We start from the raw sequence: 21,547 nt of genomic DNA on the forward strand, positions 1-21,547 counted from the left end.
TGCTATCCAAATGTTGGACTGCAACTCCCATCATTCCTAATTGCTGGTCACGCTTACTGTGACTAATGGGGGTAATAGTCCAACAACATCTGGAGGGCACTGTGCTTTAGTAGCTAATCACCTACATCAGAGGTTTTCAACCTTTTTGAGTCTACGGCTCCCTTGACCAACTACATTCTTTCTGCGGCACCCCTGTGGGACTCAGGAACCCAGTTATGTTACCCCTTGCTTGCAGAGATCGTAGCCTCTCACCCTTTTTTGAACCTCTCCCATTTGGAGTGTTCCTTCAGCCTCCTCTCCTCTCCCCTCTCCTTGGGCATACTCTGAGCAGCCACAGCTGCCACCCCTGGTCTTTGAGCCTCCCCCCTCCGCCCCAAAGAGAGGTGCCTCCTCACTTCCCCACAGGGGCTTGGGAAGCACCCCCTGGCCAGCCCCAGAGGCACTATTTGCCTAGGGAGCTTGTAGCCAGGGCTGCTGCAATAAACAGTCGTGCAAGCCTTTGGGAGGCAGAGACGCAGGAGGGCATCAGAAGAGGGAGAGGAGGAAAGAGGGTCAGAGGCTGGTGCTGCCCATGGCACCCCTGACTATCATTCAGGGCACCCCAGGGTGCCATGGCACACTGGTTGAAAACCACTGGCCTACATGTTTCAAAGTATTTCCCCGCAGTTGCCTCTTTCTTTGAACAAAGGCTGAAATCATGTAGGAGACACCAGAGTCTATTTTATAAGTTGGATTTAAATTTTAATAGCCATGCAAGCACATTTCATGTACAAAATTCAGAAACAACACTAATACCCTTTAAAAGACAGTTCCGTGGATGTACTTTGTGAACCAGCCAATCAAATTTTCCGTAGTGCGAATTCACCTACCGGTGTAATAAAACCTTTGTTAAAGCAAAGATAAGTTGATGTTTCATTTTGCTCTTGTCCTTTGTACAAGGAATAGTTAAAAATTTAGGCACTCTAACATTTTTATAGTGTTCTAAGGATAGGGAACACAGGGTATAATTGTGTTTAATGAGTAAGAATGCTTTCCTAATACGCCTTTTTATAAATCTCTTCAAACCAAATCAGTTAGATCATTTAAGGGGTAGAGATTGGGAGATATGCCAAAATATGCTTTTAATATATGAATGGCATGTTATCCGTAGTAACATGCTAATCATTTTCATTTGTGAGGAAAAACAGCCCAAGTTAAGCATGCTTTCCCTACAGAAAAGTGATATATTACAATTGCAGACCCCTTCAAAAGCTTTTCATTAGAAGTAGGGTAGGATTTGTGCGCAACTGCTCATGTGATACTTGATTTGCAGAGTGCCTCTCAGTACAAATTATGTCTTGGAAATTTCTCCTTCCAGACAGTAGCATTCTGTGGGAGCTTTGATTGCTTGTGAATTCTCAGCAAGAAGCTGTATTGTTCACCTTTCCAAACCTTTATCTCAAGGATGGCTCTCATCCTATTACCTGATTCCTCCCATTGGTAGAAAACAGATGTCAGAGTAAATGACTGTGCTGTGACTGAGCTTGTCACTTCAAAAAGTCCCTTTCTCATGCTTCGATCCAATGCAAATTTATGAAGATTTACCCATGCTGTAATGCTTACTCAGATTAGTAGCTAAGAGCAAATAATTTAGGAAACATTTGCTTGTGAGATTTATCTCCCTAAGTTATTTCTAAACAGTTCCAGAAAGCACATGATCCTTCATCTGTCCTTCCCAGTTAAGTGATTTCATCCATATCATAATTGTTAGACAGTTTAACTTTTTGAAGTTTTCTGTGTAGCCTTTAAGCTTTGGTGGTGGATATAATGGACTGATCTATTTTCAGATATCCATAGAGAATGATTACCTGGGACCTAGAAGAATTGAGAGTCTACAAAAAGAAGATGCAGACTGGCAGCGGAAGGCCCACATGGCTGTGCTTTCTATTCAAGACCTCACTGTTAAATATTTTGAAATAACAGCAAAAGCACAGAAAGGTAATGGAGTTTTACTACTTCATGTTTTCCAATAAAGGCCTTTTAAGAACGAGGAAGTCTTATTTACATGATCCAAGGTCTTATAGCTGCACCTTCTTACTTTATCTCAAAGCACTGTCATTGCTTTTTTATGAATTGCTAGTAGAGATGGACAAATAAGACTTCCTCTGGTTTGTGTCACTTTTCACATGTATTCATCTATAGATTAAATCTGCCCTTCCATGTGGATTATAAAAATCAGTACAGGTTTAGCACATTCTTTTCATTAAGTACTTACAATATGAAGTCTAACATTACATTTTATTTATTTATTTATTTATTTATTTGTTTATTTATTTATTTATTTTAAAAAACCCACATACTAGCCGTCTGGGATGGCCAGAAAAAATGCATTAAAATGGGTCCAGTGTTGCCCATGCTAGCAATGGAACATGATTTTGTTTAAGGAAAGAAGGAGAGAGAATGAGAGAGATGGTATTGTACCCAGGGAGGCAGCCATATTTTCCCTTGCATTGTAACGGAGAATCTCCCAGGAACATTGTATGGAAAAAGATGGCGGGCTGCCTCCTTGGAGACAGTCATGCTGCTTTTGTACAAAGTCCATTGTACAATATGGACAATGTGGATTGATGCAATGGTTCTTGAAGCTTAATCATTTTGGAAAAGTTAGAATCTTAGAGTTTCCTTCCTTCCTTCCTTCCTTAAAGTCTTCAAAAACATTTACACGTTGGTGCATAGCAGTAGGTAAAGGGGCTGGTATAGGCTTTAATTGAGTCATTTCCTTCCTCCTCACCTTTCTCCCCCTTCCTCCTAGGATAGTATTTCTATGCATTATAGTGTACTAGCCACTTCTCAGATTGGAAGGCCCTGATATTCATTTATGCATCCTTCTGTCCGATTCTTTCTTGTGTTCATAGCCTCCCAATTACTCAACTCTTTCTCAGTCTTGAGGTATTGAGATTTCACACTAAATTTGGAGAGATCCCTTAGATTTTTTAAAAAATATGCTTGGTTTGTGATTCGATTTGTAAACTGAGTACTTGTATGTTCGAACTGAAAATTGTATTGATGTTGAAAGATCTTGACATTACTGCTGCTATAGGCTGCTAACAAAGTGAAAAGGGATTTTGTAAACTTCTACCATATACGTTAGTCTGTTCCTGTTAATTAATGTTCCTGTGAATTAATTAATTAATTAATTGTTCTTGTGAATTAATTAATTTGTAGAATGATGCAGTATAAGAAACAGTGTAATAGTTCATTCACAAGTAAACCCCTTGTGAAATGTATCCCTGTTCTCAGGATCTGTCACTAAACAGCAAAACAGGTTATCTGAAAATACTTAATTCAAAATTTGCTGGATATGTAAAACATTGTGACGTTTTAGTCCTCCATCTTGATTCAAAATGGCATCCAAATAGTGGCAAAGTTTTCTGCCCTCAGGAACCCTCGTGCTGTGTTTGGCGATGTTATGTTGAGATGTGTCTGAAGCTATACCAAAAAAGTTCAACCAAATTCATGTTTTGGTTCACCATCTTGATTCAGAATGGTGTCTGGCGTCCAAACATTGACAAAGAGTGCCACCCTCACCTCGGAAACTCTTGTGCCAAGGTGTCCGAATGTATAGAGAACAAATGGACAGACATACAAACCATTTTCCAAAATATATAGTAGCTTTTGGATATACCATACCTTTTCTTTAGGGGGCAATAAATTAATTTATGTCCATACCTGCCCAACCTTAGTCCCCGTAAAAGTTCTCTGTCTGATCCTGTGTAGGATTATGCCCTTGGCTAAGCAATAAAGATTTTGTTTTATTTCTGTACACAAACATATGCTTAAGTCCAAGTTTTGTAATGAAATATGAAGCATTTCCATATATGACAAACCTGCTGTTTTTTAAAAAATCATTTTTTACAGCTGTATATGATCGAATGCGAGCAGACCAGAAAAAGTTTGGTAAGGCAGCTTGGGCAGCAGCAGTGGAACGAATGGAAAAGCTTCAGTATGCAGTGTCTAAGGAGACTTTGCAGCTTATGAGAGCAAAAGAAATCTGTTTGGAACAGAAGAAACATGCGTTAAAAGAAGAGGTAATTTTTTAGAGTAATTAGATTTTAAAAAGACAAAAATAAATTGGCTTGTTAGCTCAAACTGATTTGAAAACAATATAAAATCCACTACTACATTGATTTATTGGAGGGACTGGATTTTTTTTTAAAAACGTAAATGTATTTATCTTTCAAGAATGCAGGAGCTAATTGTGATTTACTTTCTATGAAAATTTGAATGGCAAGATAGTATGAATATTTCCCCCCACTTGGAAGTTATCCTTGTATAGAAAAAAGTCACTTCAAAATATGGAGTGCCCCATTTGTGATTAGATTATTGTGACACTCACCACATTTTCTTTCTTCCTTTTCTTCCCACTGTCTCCATGTTGTCAAAATGCAGCTTATAAGCTCTTGAGTCAGGAGCAATCTTTGATTATAAAACTCTGTGAAGTGGCCATACACATTGATGGCATCATTTAAAACTGTAGTCTCCATTTGAAGCCAGTATAGAAAAATATTGAGCATTTTCTGTTTTTCCCCAGAGCTCCATTTTAAAAGGAATAACATGAACTGATTTGTACAACTGACTCACTGCAAAATCTGACTTATGTCTCTTTCTCACTTAATTGATTCTGATTCTCTTGAACATTTTGAGGGACATTTATCAAAGAAAGTGCTTATTCATGTTGAAATGTATTACCAGACATGCATTACTGCAGAAACTACCCCTGCAAGTAAATACTACTTCAGTAATTCATTGGAAGTTTGAAGCACACAAGTTGTTTCAACGTGCTTGTTGTGAATTAGTGCATTAGTTATTTTAAATAAATGTGCATGCTATTATATACATAGATTCTCTGGGTGACAAGCTACAGGCCTTCAGTATAACCATGGATTAAGGCTGCTGTTAATAGACAGGTCAGATGATAGAAATGTAAAAACTGCTGTTTCAGCTCTCCCCAGTTCTTTTCCCTGTCTACTTTCCTTCTTACCAATGGTTTTAACTGAGGACAGATTGATGAGGCAGCAAATGTAGGTGGGGAAAAGAGAAGATTTTCTTGCTGTCCTGTTTGATCAGCAAAGTCAACAAACACCACCTTAGCTTCAGGATTTGATTGTGGTACCCTCCGTCAATTACCAAAGAGGCAGCGCTCTTCAGGTAGCAGAAACCTAATCTTCCTGTCCATGATTATTGCCATAGAATTTGCACACATACCCCTTTCTGGATCAAGGCTGATTCATTAGACCATGGGTCCCAACTCCCTGGGTGCCCGGGCACCCACAAAATTCCCCATGAAGGGACCAGGCACCCACAAATTTTGGTGCACCCATAGCCCCAAGCACCCAGTTAGCACTTCTGTATTAGACTGTCCTTCCTTCTTTCCTTCCTTCCTAGGCGAAGGACAGATTTATTTGCCTTTCATTTTCGCCCTCTCAGGAGGCTGGATTGTTAAGCCACCATGGGCAGCACACACTTTTTCTGCAGATTAAGGATGGTCTTTCCCACCTGTCTAAACAAGTAGTTAAAACACATTGTAAAAGAAAGGTGTTCGCCCAAAGGTCAACAGTTTCCATTTCCCCATGTCTCTCGGCTATGGCTTACTGTCCAGGAAGGACTTTGATTGGGGTTGTCACCAGTTCTTTTTTGGACCGGTGGTACATTTTGAATTTTGAGAGAGTGCTGGGGGCATCAGTCACAAAATTGTTGCAGGTTGTCATGAAGGGCTGTAATAGAAAATTAAGGGGGAGTACTGTCATGGTGAAGCTTTTCCCCTAATTGTATTTCTATTCTAGAAAATGCTTAACTTACTGAATTTATGCCCACCATACAGCTGTCAAAGGTACAAGAACCCTGTTCCCGCCCCGCAGTGCCAAACCTAAACCAAAGCCTAGGCTGCCATCCTGTACCCACTTAACTGCAAAGAGACTTGTATCTAATTAGACTGTACTGTGGATCCTTAAAGAATGCCTGGTCTTTAGCTCTTACATAGCAGGAGACATGCTTACGCTACTTTGCAAAGTTTTAACATTTGCCTTCTGGGAGAGGGGGATTCTTAAACATACACCCATCCTTATTGTGTAATAGTATTTGCTGAAAATAAATTCTAGGGACTTTCAATTCAAAGCCCAACCCTTCAGTGTTGCTTCACTGCCCAGAGTCTTAACCAAGATAATGATGGTAAAGGTGTTGCATCAAGTCTGCAAGGTATTCACATTTATTCCTATCTAGACAACCTGCTGGTCAGGTCCCCTTTGTTGCTTCAAGCGAGGGAGGAACTTGTTACAACACAGTTTGGGGATGGAATTGGATAGTAAACCTCGAACAACAGCATTGCTTTGTGTGTGTGTCAAAGTGATCAGGCCTGAAAAACAGATAGCTCAGGATATTTCTTTGCACAGGGAATGCAAAGATGGCAGCCTGTGGTATTCCTTTGCAAGGGAATACAAGGACAAACAAACAGACCAACAATGAAGGCCCAAAGCTTTATTATTTAAAAATACTTACCCAGTGAGGTGTTCTTTCCCTTGTGAAGATTGACTCTGGAGGAAAAGGGAAATAGAAGTTGGAGTGAAGATACTACCCTACCCAGCACACTAACTCTAAACTCACACACCCCAAGGACCTGAGCTAGAGATCCTGTAAGAAAAAAATAGGAAAAACATCAGGCCTGCGGATACCTGCTGCCTCTTTGGATTTCTGCAGTTTTAAATCTTCTCTGAATTATAATCCTTTCTTCAAATTGTAATCCATTTCCCAATTGGCTTCTTCCAGTTGGCCTTCTCGGTTCTACTTGATCTTCTCCACCACTGGTGTCTCTGCCCCATATTTCCTCTGAGTTGATATTGAGAGAGAACTGTTTTTATAGTCATGTGTTGTGGCATACAAAAGTTCTTTCTCATAGAATCCATAATTTCAATTGGCTTGTGAAAACATCATTCATCTCTGCCAAGATCGAGGTTTGAATTGTTTCAATATTGTTCTCTATGCTTGCATAGGAACATCTTCCATTTGTTTATAGCAAAGTCCACATTGCCAGCTCGCTCATCTGCTAGGCTACATCTGTTTCTTTGCTTCTTAACCCTCTTTAAGGGAAATCATTCGTATAAAAACACATATGTAACTCCTGGTTTCCTTGTATTATTTCTTATCAAAGTTATTACATTCTGTTCTGCAAAGTTCACAAACAAATTTTCAGTCCAACTGAAAATGCAACTTTAACTCTCAAAATGATATAATAGAATACAGAGATAAGATGCATGTTCTTAAAAGCATTATATGTAATGCTTGAACATAAATTTATTTAACAAACATGTACTTACAAGGTTATCAAATACACAAGTTGGGCTCTAGTGCTTCTGCTTACTGGGGTTGCCAACTGACTAATACAATGTTTAAAGATACAAGATGCATTTTAATTGCGACAATCTAGCCAACAAAACGTGCTTGGTCTCCTGATTTCCAGCATCAAAGTTTTGCCGTGGGCCAAGTTCCACTCTGGTCTCATCCACTGGCTGCCCTAATTGTTTTAGATTCAATATTGCCCCTAGGGGCTCTGGAAAAGACCATCTAGTTTCCCCTCATTTGGCAGCCTCTTTTGCCTTCACCCATGATAGCCTATGGACAATACATCAGATCAACTGAGGAAGGTGTAGGGGAGAATGAACTAGCCTCATTCAATGCACAGGGAGTCCAGTCTCCTGTCCCACAAGACTGAGTACATTCTGGGAACTCAGAACAAACAGGAGGATTTTTTGAGGTCCTGCCCAATAGTTTTGGGTGGGTAGGATGTTTTGTTTTGTTTTTGCATTTTTCATTTGGATTCAGTATTTTTGCCAACTGAGCCTCCCTTCCTGCCTAAAGTGAACTCCTCATTTCACTGTTTGCAGGGAAAATTGCTCTCTTCCTTTTACCTAAACTCTCTCATTAGAGTGGCCAAGGCATTAACCAGATGTTTGAAGGGCTCTCACAATATATCTCTAAATAACTTAGCTAATTCAGAAATCTGACTTTCTGTTCATCTTTCATTCCATAACTTTGGGTAAAAAGATGTCCTTCTCTACACGGTCTAGAATCTAGATGGTTCAGTGCCTGAATCACTACAGCATATGAGGCTTAGTATCTCCCTTCACCCCCTGTGTGGTGTAGTGGTTAAGAGCGGTAGTCACGTAATCTGGGTAACCGGGTTCGCGTCTCCACTCCTCCACATGCAGCTGCTGGGTGACCTTGGGCCAGTCACACTTCTTTGAAGTCTCTCAGCCCCACTCACCTCACAGAGTGTTTGTTGTGGGGGAGGAAGGGAAAGGAGATTGTTAGCCGCTTTGAGACTCCTGAAGGGGAGTGAAAGGCGGGATATCAAATCCAAACTCTTCTTCTTCTTCTTCCCTAATGTTACTGCTCTTTTTACTAGGGCTGCAACTACCTCTGCTGCCTGTTCAAATAATGCCTCTTCATTGGAAATGTGCAAGGTCTATATGGGCTACTCCAACCACTTTTACCAAGCATAAAATGGACAATGCTTTAGCTGAGGCAATGTTTGGGGGAAAGGTACTTTAAAGGGTTATTCCTGCTTCCTAGTTTTCATGGGTAGATGAGTGTTTCCCGTCCTCAAGGGCTGAGCTTTGGCACATCCCATGGTGGTACTGGAGAACTCCTAGACATTATCCAGAGAATGGATCATTGGATATTTGCTATGAATGCTCCTTCTAAAATACCTTTGGGAAGACTCCAGGCCCACCTTGGATCTGCCTCTGTTGGCAGCCTTTACTTGCCTTTTTAAATCTGGTCCTGGATATTTTCTCTGGTTCTTGGACCTCTGGTTTGTGTCATGCCGTATAGAGGGAACTGATGGTTCTCTGATATCTCTTCCTTCTCTGTGTTACACTTTGCAATCTTGCCATAGTGTCCTATATGCTGTCATTTTTTAAACGTTTTCCAGTGTGCTTTTCTTTTGCTAGATAATTCTGCTTTAACTATTTGTGCTTAAAATTTGGGTCCCTTCTTTGAAAACGGCATACTGAAATAATGTTGACCATTGTTGTAGTTCTATCACTCATAAAAGTTGTTAATAACATAATTAGGGATTTTTTTGTCCCTTGTTGCATCATTTAGCAGTCCCTGCTGGATTTTGGGTCCTAATTTGACAATGTGGATAAAGACTTTTGATGCAAGGAAAGAAAACAAGACTGGGTTTCTATTTTACTTGATACCAAATACATTTAAACTATTTTTTTTTAAACCCATGAGCACAGTTAGTTTCTTCCTTTAAGCACTTGTATATAAATACATAGAATATGGGTAGTTACAGCGTGAAAGGAACAGTGAAGAGTTTTCTTGGAGGCATACCAGATCCTGTTTTGCAGTTCAGCTGCCAGGCCTTGTCTTTGTGATGACAGCCAGAAACACCAAATCATCAAGTAGTCTTTGTAGTTCTCTAAATGTGTAAAACAGCGTAGGTACCTAGAATAGAATGTTAGGACATTGCATTAAGGGCTAAACTGCATGTTCACAGGCAAACATTTCCCACTTACTGTAAAAATAGGGCTTTTTTTGGTAAAAAATTCTTCAATAGATTTCTCCAAAGCTTACCTTTCAGAGAGGTTCACAGCAGGTTTGGCTCCTCCTCCTCCTCTTCTTCTTTATAAACACAACTGCTTCCTTGTTTGCTATCATGTAGCTAGTCAGGTTTGGTTGTGCGACAATATTAGCAAGGGGAAATGAAAATAATTGTGTGGCAGTGTCACTGTTTTACTTGGGAGATTTTCTTTTTGCCATAATTGGTACCAGAGCAGCGGCCTCTGGGGGCTGTGAAGAGCCCGTTCTGTGATGTCATTGCTGCCTGAAATTCAAGTGCCAAGGGAACATCATGTGCATCGGGGCACCTGAATGTGTGCCAGGGAGACTTCCCTCTATACAAATACTGTTGTTCCCATTTCTGCAGTCTGAAAAATTGCCAAAAGTGAGGGTGTATTTCATGGAGCAGAAGAAAAAAAGTGTCCTGTTTTTCTTCAGCCCTTGTTTTATTCCAATAAGGTTTTCGGTGTGAAAATTAATTTCTGTGTGGCTGTCTTTAGTTTTATAAAACAATAGTTACACTTAGCATTTTTACAGCTCACATCAAGGGTTCAGTTTGCTTATGTACATTTCGGTCATTCCAAAAGGCTTGCAATATATATAGGTCAATATTATTATCCACATATTGGAGATATGTCCCTTTGAATAAAGTGGGGAGAGTTAGATGATGCATATGAAGCTAAGGTTTATGTAGTATTAGTATACTTTTTCATTTAAAATACCTTTAAATAGTTTTGTTTTATTTTATTGATGGATTGATTTGAATTTATATTCCGCCCTATAACCAGAGGTCTCAGGGCGGTTAAATTCAAATTATAAAATTCAGACAGAATAAATTCAAATTATAAAATCACAATGACGTAATTAAAATACAGTGGTACCTCGGGTTAAGTACTTAATTTATTCCAGAGGTCCGTACTTAACCTGAAACTGTTCTTAACCTGAAGCACCATTTTAGCTAATGGGGCCTCCTGCTGCTGCCGCGCCGCCAGAGCACGATTTCTGTTCTCATCCTGAAGCAAAGTTCTTAACCTGAAGCACTATTTCTGGGTTAGCAGAGTTTGTAACCTGAAGCGTATGTAACCTGAAGTGTATGTAACCTGAAGCGTATGTAACCCGAGGTACCACTGTAAAAACAACAAGCCAATAACCCACCCACCCCCACATAAAGCTCAATAACTTCACAATACCTCTTGATAGGAGGCTTTGTAAACGTTTTGTGACAGAGTTAAGATTTAATAGGTCATCTTGTTGTAACTATTATATATTTCCTGTTCAGATGCAGAGTTTACAAGGTGGCACAGAAGCCATAGCCCATTTGGATCAACTTGAATCTGATTATTATGACCTGCAACTTCAGTTGTATGAAGTACAGTTTGAAATTTTGAAGTGTGAAGAACTGCTGCTGACAGCACAACTTGAAAGCATCAAAAGACTTATTTCAGGTGACATACATTCATTTTACATGTATATTATTTATAACAATATGCCATAGGCAGCTGTAGTACAAGTTGGTTATTGAGATTATCCTGTGGCTGCAAATTTCCCACTCCAGTTCTTATGCATATTTACTCAGAAGTGAATCTAACTGTATTCAATAGGGCTCACTTCCAGGTAAGTGTGCACAGAACTGTGGCCTTAACTGTTTGCCTTTTGATTTCTTTCTCCTTCTGAGGTATCAAAGATTGTCCCAGCTAGAGTCAATATGTTGGATAAATTGAATTTATTATTGAGGGTGATGAGAGATGTAACTTCCATGTTGAGTGGAGTTTGCCACACTTGGAGTCGGTTCGAGCACCACAATCCTTATATCTGTTTGGGAGAAAATACCTCTGTAGCCTTGGTCTTAGTCATCTCTAATGTAATTTCCATTAGATGCTCTTCTTTCCTGCTCTGGTCACACTATAGTTGGGATTTTGTGTGGTATTAGATCAGTGTTGGTGTGTGACTATAACCCTCAAGCCCTTCTGGCTCTGTGACCCATTCCGATATCATTAAACAACTTATTTCTACATAATTCTGTTTATCACAACTGAAGGTTGATCTAGATTTTACTGCATTGTGTAGTTTGTGTGTGCATGTTTAAAATTATTAAAATTGTTAGTATTTTCTAACAGAGAAAAGAGATGAAGTAGTGTATTATGATACCTATGAAAGTATGGAAGCCATGCTCGAAAAAGAAGATATGGCAGCATCTATACACTTGCAAAGAGAAGAGCTACAGAAATTGCAACAGAAAGTCCGCCAGCTAGAAGCAAGGCGTGGGCGCATTTCAGCCAAGAAAGCCTACCTCAGAAATAAAAAGGTAAAACACTTAATTCATTCACTACTCAGCAAAGAGTTCCTTGCCTATTTGGCACAGGAACATAGGAGGCTGCCTTAGATCAGATCAGACCATTGGTCGTGTGCGCTTTCTTCTTAGTTGATCAGTTTATATGGGGTGATGTTAGAGGGTTAATGCAGGTAAAAAGGTAATAGGTAAAGGACCCCTGGATGGTTAAGTCCAGTCAAATCCAACTATGGGGTGCAGCACTCATCTCAATTCAGGCCAAGGGAGCCGGCCTTTGTTCACAGACAGCTTTCTGGGTCATTTGGCCACCATGACTAAACTGCTTCTGACGCAACTGAACACCATGATGGAAGCCAGAGTGCACAGAAACGTTGTTTGCCTTCCCACTGCAGCTGTACCTATTTATCTGCTTTCAATGATGTGCTTTCGAACTGCTAGGTTGGCAGAAGCTTGGAGACAGGGCAATGGGAGCTCACCACCATCAAATGGATTCAAACAGCCAACCTTCGGATCAGCAAATCCAAGAGGCTCAGTGGTTTAGACCACAGCACCACCCGTGTCCCTGCATTCTTGTCAGGGACGTTTAAACCTTTTAGCTCACCCCAGCACTGTAATGACAGTAATTTTTGTTTTGCTTTGGTAATAATGAAAAGTACATTGCACAAAGGGAAGAGTCTTGTCACTTCAGCCTACTGGTGATGTGTGTGTTACATATTTTGGTGTTTTCCTTTGCTTTGTTGCATGTATAAAGTTAGCATAGAGTATCAAGAACAAACTAGGCTAAACTCCTGGTCCCTAATGTGGAGGAACCTATTTCGTTTTACATACAGCAAAGTGTTGTGTTAAACACATAGGGGGAAAAGGTAATAAAGGTTTGGGGGCAGCAGAAGTTAAATGGATAAAACGTGAGATTTAGAATAGGAGGGGGATGGGAAAGAAAATACCTGGGAGTAGTAGAAGGGAAGGGAGACCACTAGCAGCAGGATGTGGGTGTAAAAAATGGTATTTCCAAACATAGTATTACTGGGAAGCATATTGATTCACAACATGCTACTTTCAAACATTAGGGCTGAAATTGTGGGGCTGTGGGTGGGAGTGGGGAAAGCCCTTACCATGGTAAAACCATTTCCTGCAGCATCTCTAGGGTGGCCATCGCCTGCAGTTTAAAATAAATGTTTTATTTTAAAATATGTTGAGATGTACACAAAATAATGCTAGTTGTAAGTACTTGCTTTCATGCCGTAAGCTGCATTATAAAAGTGATATATTGTTCCCTGAATTGACTATAAGTTTTAGCTAATATATTGCTGTTTTGATCAGCTGTAAGCAAAATCATGGACGTAATTTAACAGCCTTTTCTTCCAAAGAAACTAATCATTAGATTTTAAAGTTAAGGGAGTAAATTCTAGATTTTCACACATGGATTGCCTTTTTAATTTTTCACCCACTTTCCTCTGTAAGCTGTGTGCTGTGGAGAGAGGAGGAATATTTTGTTCAGCTTTTTTGGGGGGGGGTGCACCATCAAAGTGGTGATTTGGTGTTACTATACACAGTGGGCATGTATCCTGTTCCTGCATGCAGCGATCTCAGGTTCATGTTCATAGTGTGGAGGCTAGAAATTCCTTCATAGGTGGTGTCTGTTTTGCTATGGTTAGAGATTTTGTGTGTGTGTATTTGTGTATTTATGTATTTATTTGGATAATGTAATTCTTTTCATAGTACCTTTATAACAGCTACTTATAGGTAATGCTACCTTCCTGATAATGTCTTGATAGCAGGTTGATATGGGATCACTGTGGAAACAGTTTCCTATTATCCTGGTGCTACCACCTGCTGGCTAAGCACTGGTAGTCGTGGTTTATTGTATCCAGCAACTGTTGGTGTTAGGAAAGCTAGTTTTGAAATAAATTGGTAATAGGAGATAAATGCTGAAATTGTACACACTGTTTGGCAGAATATTTTAGTACTGATTGAGGTTTTCCTGTAGTAAACTAAATCAGCACAGCAGCCAGTGGATATATGTGTTCTGAAATATATTTGTCTTTGAATTCACAATAATGGATGTTGCAAACGTCTTAAACTATTAAGCAAACAGGCAGATACACACACACTGGATTGTTTCTGTAAACTCACTGACACCTTTAAGGCTGTCAAGCTGAGGCTATAGATTCCACAAACGCAGACCCACTTTACAAAAAGATACAGAAAACTGCACAAGTTTCCAAAGCCACACAATTGCCCATTTACCCCTAGTTCTGACTTTGCTGTGTTGAAATCTCCTTTGCAACAAACTCACTGAAATGCATAAACATGGACAAGGTTTCACACTCTTTTCCAGGGCATGATTAATTGTTATTATGTATTCCCTTTACAAAATCCTTTACGAAGCATATCTAGTTCCTTTCCTATCCTGACTGTGGCTTTCTTTTAGTCTAGATGTTGACTTTTGTGTCCATCTACACCTTACCAGTGACTGCTTTTCCAGGTTTTTAAAAAACAAACATACAGAAAATACTTAAAAGCGTATTTTTAAAACAAACCTCACATTTGTTGCTGTGTTTAGACTGAAATTATTTTGTGCTACTCATTTTATACTTTCTTAGCTTGATTACTGTTGATTATTTCAATTGAACCAGACAGAGGGCCTTCTCGGTAGTGGCACCTGCCCTGTGGAATGCCCTCCCTTCAGATGTGAAGGAAATAAGTAGCTATCTTATCTTTAAAAGACATCTGAAGGCAGCCCTGTTTAGGGAAGTTTTTAATATTTAATGCTGTATTGTTTTTAACACTCGATTGGAAGCTGCTCAGCCAGATGGGTGGGGTATAAATAAATTATTATTATTATTATTATTATTATTATTATTATTATTGTTATTTTATTTGTTAATTATATCTTATACAGTATCTTGTGTATTGACAGGAGATCTGCATTGCAAAACATCATGAAAAATTCTTGCAGCACTTTCAGAGTGAAGAAGAGTCACAGCATACTGCACAGTTTGTGAGTTTCATCTTGGTTAATATTAAAATAAGCCTCCAGCTCAAGGTTTCCCCCCAACTTAAGCAAATTTAAATCCCCCCGCCTTGCTTTTGAATGTTACTGTATACTGAGCAATACACAATAGGACAGTAATAGGACATTATCACTACAATCCTATGCACATCTCCTCAGAAGTAGGTCACTTTGAATTCAGTGACGCTTTGTCCAAGGTAAGTGGGTAAAGAACTGTATCTTAAATGACCAAGAGCTGACAAGAATATTATTTTATTGATTTCATTTTTCATGTTATTAACCACAATTCTGTTTTTTTTTAAATTGCTATATTTTTTATAAAGCTGCGCAATAACATTGTACTCTGGAAGCTCACGTATAAAATCATTATAATAAGATACAATTAAAATACAGCATCAGAAAAATAACAGTTTGTAGCATAATTTATCATCATCGTCATCTTATGCTCTACATTAGTTTATCTGCACTAACTACTATCTACAGATTCCTAGGCAGCATCACTAACATAGATTGAATCCCAATTTCTTCTAAAAGCATGAAGGAGTCTAAATATGCAGGTTATGCCTCTTTCTAAGTCATGATGCAGCTGAGGGACGTTCACCTATAATTTTGGTATCTGGTGGTGTCCTAGTTTGCATTTATGACTGGTCTGGTCCTGCTCTTGTTACAAAGCAATGAATGCTGTATTTGATAATTACTGTCATTTTTAAAATAAAAATGGCTGCAACCCTACAGCTAGCTAGAAGCTAACTGACAGATGTTATGAAGTATACAGTTTGCCTGTAAACTTGTAGTTCTCACATGCAACCTTGACAAACCATTTCTGATCTTTTGACATTGAGACCGGAACATGTCCCATACCTGGCAGTTTATGTAGTCAAAGAATACCACAGGGTATCATTCAAACAATTTATTACAATAAAAGGAAATCAGCATGTTGATTGGAGTCAATTAATACAGACTGGGGCCTAGGGCCAGTTGCTTTAGAAGAGATGGGGAAATTGTCAAGAAGAAGGAGGCTGGTATATTGTTTTTGGAAGGCTTTGGGAAGGGGTTAGGGCAAGAATTGGAAGAAAGCAATTGGATGACTTTGGGACATGGTTTGAAAAAAGTTCCATTTTTGTAAAGGAGCAGAACTACAGTGGTGCCCCGCAAGACGAATGCCTCGCAAGACGAAAAACTCGCTAGACGAAAGGGTTTTGCGGTTTTTGAGCTGCTTCACAAGACGAATTTCCCTATGGGCTTGCTCCGCAAGACGAAAACGTCTTGCAAGTTTGTTTCCTTTTTCTTAACACCTTTAATACAGTTGCAACTTGACTTCGAGGAGCAACTCATAGAACGCGGTGTGGTAGCCTTTTTTTGAGGTTTTTGAAGACTTTGGTGATTTTTGAAGCTTTTCCAAAACTTTTCCGACACCGTGCTTCGCAAGACAAAAAATTCGCTAGACGAAAAAACTCGCGGAACAAATTAATTTCGTCTTGCGAGGCACCACTGTACTAAGGAAGAATAAAAGGGCTTGGCAAAGAGCAGATCACCTCAGGACAGCAGAAATGCGGGTGGGGAGAAGGAGAAAGAAAGACAGACAGAGAGAGAGACAAAGCAGTAGGATGTCTGGGGACATGAAAAAGGGGAAGGGAGAGACAGAAGGATGGAGGGGGAGGAGAAGAACATGGTCAGCTGAGGTACTTGCCAGGAGAGGGGAGAGAGATTTAGTACCTGTCCTTAATTTGCAAAGCTGGACTTTGATGGGTGGTTGGTGTGGAGATCTCTTCTGCACTGGAATGAGAAGAGGCAGAGGGCAGAAGAGAAGAGAAGAGAAGAGAAGAGAAGAGAAGAGAAGAGAAGAGAAGAGAAGAGAAAGCTGTCCACAAGAAGTGGTGTTGTGTGGAAGTAGTGAAGTTTCTTCAGGAGGTTCCAAAGATTTATGGTTCCTAAGGCAAAAAGCAACTCTTTTTACACTTAACATTGAGCTCCTGGTGATTAAAATGAAAACAAAGATTAACAATCCCATTTTCCTGTCTCATCAAAGACAGGCTGTGTATGATGCCTGGATTAAGAAGTTTTGGTTTAAAACCTCTAACGAAAAGAAGAAAAAAGTTAACTTTAACTGGGACTAAGCAGTAGTGGGTGAAAGTTACTCCATCCAAATTCGTCCCTCCCAGCCTGGTGTTTCTAACCCACAGCTTTCATCTTTTTGTTTTCATTCTTAGAAGAGGGAGCAGTTGCAAGCTGAAGAAGAAAGAAAAAGCTCATGGGTTACTCAGGAACGACAGATAACACTGGACAGACTTCGAACATTTAAACAGGTAAATGGAAGAAGGTAGACATTCTACTGATGCTTCGTAAGTTACACACACATACATATACATATACATATACATATACATATACATATACATATACATATACATATGATTGCCCACCAATAATAGCGCCTTTGACACAAGTACTTGTTCCAGAGAGCATGCATTCGCTATGGCTTCGTGTTGTTTGCATATGTGATGGCAACCATATATCATTGCCATATAATGTGTGAAACAAACCTTCTTAATTATTAAACTATGTATTCATATTCACAAGAAAATAGAAAAGAACATTGGAATTATTCTTAGGAAAAAATTGTGCTATACTTCTCTTCATATTAATTAATTCCCATGTTTATGTTTCTCAATTTACAAGTTAACCTGACAATTTTGAAAGGGTTGAATCATAATTATATGTGAACAGTTGAGGTTAGCAGTATTAAGTCTCTTGGCCTGCAATCCTAACCCCACTTACGTGGGAGTAAGCTCCATTGAATTCAGTAGGACTTGCTTCTGAGTTTACAGGGTTAAAATTGTGCTGTTAGTCACCATGCTTTTGATGCTTGCCTAATTTTTAACTCATTTCCCCCCTCCTAAGCGCTATCCTGGACAGGTAATACTCAAATCAACCAGACTTCGACTGGCCCATGCAAGAAGAAAAAGTACGGCCAGTTCAACTTCATGTGCTGATCATCGTCTGTCGCTACCTGTAACTACACAGACTGATGTGGTGGGGCAAGAAAAAAGAATACAACCTTTACAAATCCAGGAGTCCAGGAATTTAGGACCTCTTGAAGATACTTCACCTCCCTGTGGTGTTATCTCTGAATTTTCTCAAATTCCTTCTCCTCCTGCTCTTCTCAGTAATGAACTCCAGCCCAATATAGTTAATGAGGCCCCAATGCCTCCTCCCCTTCCACCGCCGCCGCCACCACCTCTGCCCACCAAGGAAGAGTCTACTCAGTGCTCTGAGAAGAGCAGTAGCCCTGTGAAACAACCCAGCATTGAGAAGCCAGCACTGCTGACCACCATAGCACCATCAGCTCATTTCTTTGATAGCAGCCAGTTGGTCAGTGCCAAGAAGAAACTAAAGAAAATGGGCGATATGGAAGGCTTGCAGAGGAGAAGAGGTAACTTCATTTCTCTTGAATGTGATTCGGGGAAAAGAAAAAAGCAGTTCTTCTTACCTTGAGTAATAAAATTAAAGGGTCCCTACCCCCCAAGAGAGCATGGCTTTGTGATTTTTGAACATGATCTCCCCAAATCATGTTTGAAACTGGGGGGGGGGAGGGTCTTTTAATAGCATTTTGTGATGTTTCCCAGGGGAGGGGTGTTGGTGGCTTTGAGCAAAAAATAAAATAAAAAGTTTTTATACCTGAAGTCTGGATTCCAGCTGGTGGAATTAATGAAAACTCTTGATAACTCTGTTGATGTTTTTATCCAAATTTTGATTTCTGTTTTGACAACATTGAACAATGGGGGAGGTGGCGTTGGTATATTTTAATTAATAAATGGTGACATTTTCAATGTCTTGAGTACAGGGTGTTAGTCCGCAGCTCAAAGTACTTATTTTGTACTAGTACCAAAAGTTTTTTTGGTGTTTTTTTTAAACAGAACTTTTAAGAACAAGGTTCCACACCTCTGCCGGTAGTAAGTGGTGTATCTTAGCAGATCTGTGGTTTTTAAATGAAAAGAATAAATATGACACAGTGGATCTTAAAAATTAAAGGCATAGTCCAACCCGTTCCCTAAGCGGACATGCATTTGTGGGCAGGTAGACCAGGAGGTGTCCAGGTTTGGTTGTTGCCCCTGTACACAAGGACAGTTGGGTATGTAGAGGGATTGGGTTGGCTCTCTGAGGAATAGCAGCCTCCCTCAATACCAGCTGCATTATCCTAACATAGAAAGTTGAGCCAGATACTTACCGGACATTTTGTGAGAACCAAAGACAACAGTGGGGGCTCATCTCTTGATGCAGGAGCTTCATTTCACCTTTTGAACTACATAATCCTCCAATTGTTTTGATCTCCTTTCTTATGGGCTTGATTATTGTGATCTGAAAATAATGTAATTTTTTTCCAGAATTGTAGAAACAGTGCATTAGAAATATATAGCAGGTTTTATTTTTACCTTCCATGTAGGAAATGTGCTTTGTGGGTTGGGGAACCCAATGGAGAGGAGGTGGAGCCGCAAGGAGGAGGAGAGGAAAAGGAGATTTCAGACATTGTTGGCTTTTGTGACTGTCTTGTTGAATTTTCATAGCATAAAATATGAAAAGTTGCAATGCTTACTGAACTCTTGATTTTCTGCAGTGAGTTCCCCAATGGATGAGGTGTTGGCTTCCTTGAAACGTGGTAGCTTCCACCTGAGGAAAGTTGAGCAGAGAAATCTCCCGCCTTTCCCTGATGAAGACGACAGCAATAACATCTTGGCACAGATAAGAAAAGGTGTGAAACTGAAGAAAGTGCAAAAGGACCTTATGAGAGAATCATTCACAATTCTACCTGATGATGACCCTTTGACACGCAGCATCCATGAAGCACTACGGCGAATTAAGGAAGCATCACCAGAGTCTGAAGATGAAGAGGAGAACCTGCCTTGCACAGACTGGGAAAATTAAGGAGTAATGTTTCTTCTTTTGGTATATATCTGGTTTCCTCAAATAGTAGTAGCACCTATAATAGTAGATCCTTGTTAGGAATGTGCCTAAGTTCTCCTACGTTTACACAAGAGAAGTGCATGTGTGGCTTAAGATCCGCAGCCACTGTATAAGCTCAAAATAGGCAGATTAATGTATCTGGGTTTATTTCTGCTTTTAGACTAAAACACAAAATGGCTTTATCCAAAATATTTATTAGCAATAAATCATTTTCAAGTTCAGGCAAATTTTTGTATATTAATATTTCAGTGCAGAGCACTGCTGTGCATAAATAGATTAGTTTTATTTATTTTTATTTATTAAATTTCTGTACCACCCTTCATCTGAGCATCACAGGGCGGTTTACAATATAAAAACACAAAAATACATATACCATAGTAAGAAGAAAAAAACAATATGCCCCACAGTTTAAAAGGCCAAATATTGTTTAAGTAGCCAAAGGCCTGGGAAAAGAGGAATGTTTTAGCCTGACACCTCAAGATGAGCTTTCCACAAGCAAGGAGGCATAGTAGAAGAGGTCTGCTCTCATGTTGCCATCCTCCTGAACTTTCACAGAGGAGACGAGGATGTTAGTACATTTAGGAAATCCCAGAACTATATTCATTAATTGAGTAGGATTGAGGATTGAGGCAGGGGCGGGGGGGGGGGGAGTGTATGGGAAAAGAAAGTTGGAACTTCTCACAAGATACTTATCTGAAGGAAACTTGCTTTGTCAGAATGGATATAGTTTCCTTACTTCTGACTGACAGATGCCTCTGCTGCTTCCATTTTTACCAAAGTGTGTCTTAGCTAGTACTCCTAGAGTTATATGACGTGGCTTCCTTTCTAGTCATTGATTTGGGAGGAGTTTTCATAATTCAGAGATCTGTTGCCCATTTTTTCTGGGTTGTTGAGCTGGGTGGCTAGGGGTGTTATATTCCACTGTTCTAATCGGAGAAGAGAAATGCACACTATATTCCTCCCTAACTCATCTAAAACATCTAAATTACAGTTTGATGATATGGAATTTTGGGGTATATTGATGCTTGTGCTTATTTGAACAAAAGCTCTAGACATGTTTTTTTTTTTTAAGAAAAGCAAGATCTTTTCCCATTTATAGCATCTTTCTTAAATGGTGATACGTTTTCAGGATGCTGGAAACGTGGAAAGGCAGTATTTGCAAGCAAACCTTGACTGTTTGAATCAACAGCATGAACAAAGTGGGAAAGATTGTGATCATGGAGGGGGTTAAGCCTTAGTGAAAAATTGTGTGAAAACCTTAATCTGATTTCTGGGTTGCAGGTGGAAACATATGTTGCATTAGTGGAATGTAAGATTTGTCTCATCACGGTTGTTATCAATTTGACGGAGGTGACCCTACTGGATTAATGTGTGAATTGGCATGCCAATAACTAATTGCAATATATTTAATCAAAATTAAGGTCACTTCCAAAGTCTGCAAGGCAAGTTTTCCCGTAAAGGGGGAATCGATTTAAAGGATGAAATTACTAATTTACTCTGTAAATCAATCTGCAGTGGAAAAATCTCTATAAAAAGTAAAGCATACATAAATTAAAGCTACAAATGTTCCACTCGTCCACAGATCTTCACGTACAGTAGTTAGACCAGGCATAGGCAAACTCAGCCCTCCAGATATTTTGGGACTACAACTCCCATTATCCCTGAGCACTGGTCCTGTTAGC

At 39.6% G+C, this 21,547-nt stretch overlaps 1 protein-coding gene across 4 annotated transcripts in view; it reads left to right on the forward strand.

Moving 5' to 3' along the window:
- The window catches only part of JMY (junction mediating and regulatory protein, p53 cofactor), a 44,377-nt gene that overhangs the window by 15,120 nt on the left and 7,710 nt on the right, over window positions 1-21,547 (forward strand). For 3 of the 4 annotated variants that reach the window (XR_014517059.1, XM_083465226.1, XM_083465225.1), the window contains exons 3-10: window positions 1,827-1,977; window positions 3,898-4,067; window positions 10,880-11,045; window positions 11,718-11,905; window positions 14,811-14,891; window positions 17,114-17,209; window positions 17,805-18,336; window positions 19,519-19,829. Coding sequence is in view for 3 of the 4 variants with exons in the window: in XM_083465226.1 (XP_083321352.1) it covers window positions 1,827-1,977; window positions 3,898-4,067; window positions 10,880-11,045; window positions 11,718-11,905; window positions 14,811-14,891; window positions 17,114-17,209; window positions 17,805-18,336; window positions 19,519-19,826 (1,692 nt within the window). In the remaining variant the exon portion in view is untranslated. Of the gene's footprint in view, window positions 1-1,826; window positions 1,978-3,897; window positions 4,068-10,879; window positions 11,046-11,717; window positions 11,906-14,810; window positions 14,892-17,113; window positions 17,210-17,804; window positions 18,337-19,518; window positions 19,848-21,547 lie in introns of all 4 variants that reach the window. The other variant, XM_083465224.1, reaches the window with a different exon arrangement.

This window comes from Podarcis liolepis (assembly GCF_965112155.1).
Source record: "Podarcis liolepis genome assembly, chromosome: 11".
NCBI lineage: Eukaryota > Metazoa > Chordata > Lepidosauria > Squamata > Lacertidae > Podarcis > Podarcis liolepis.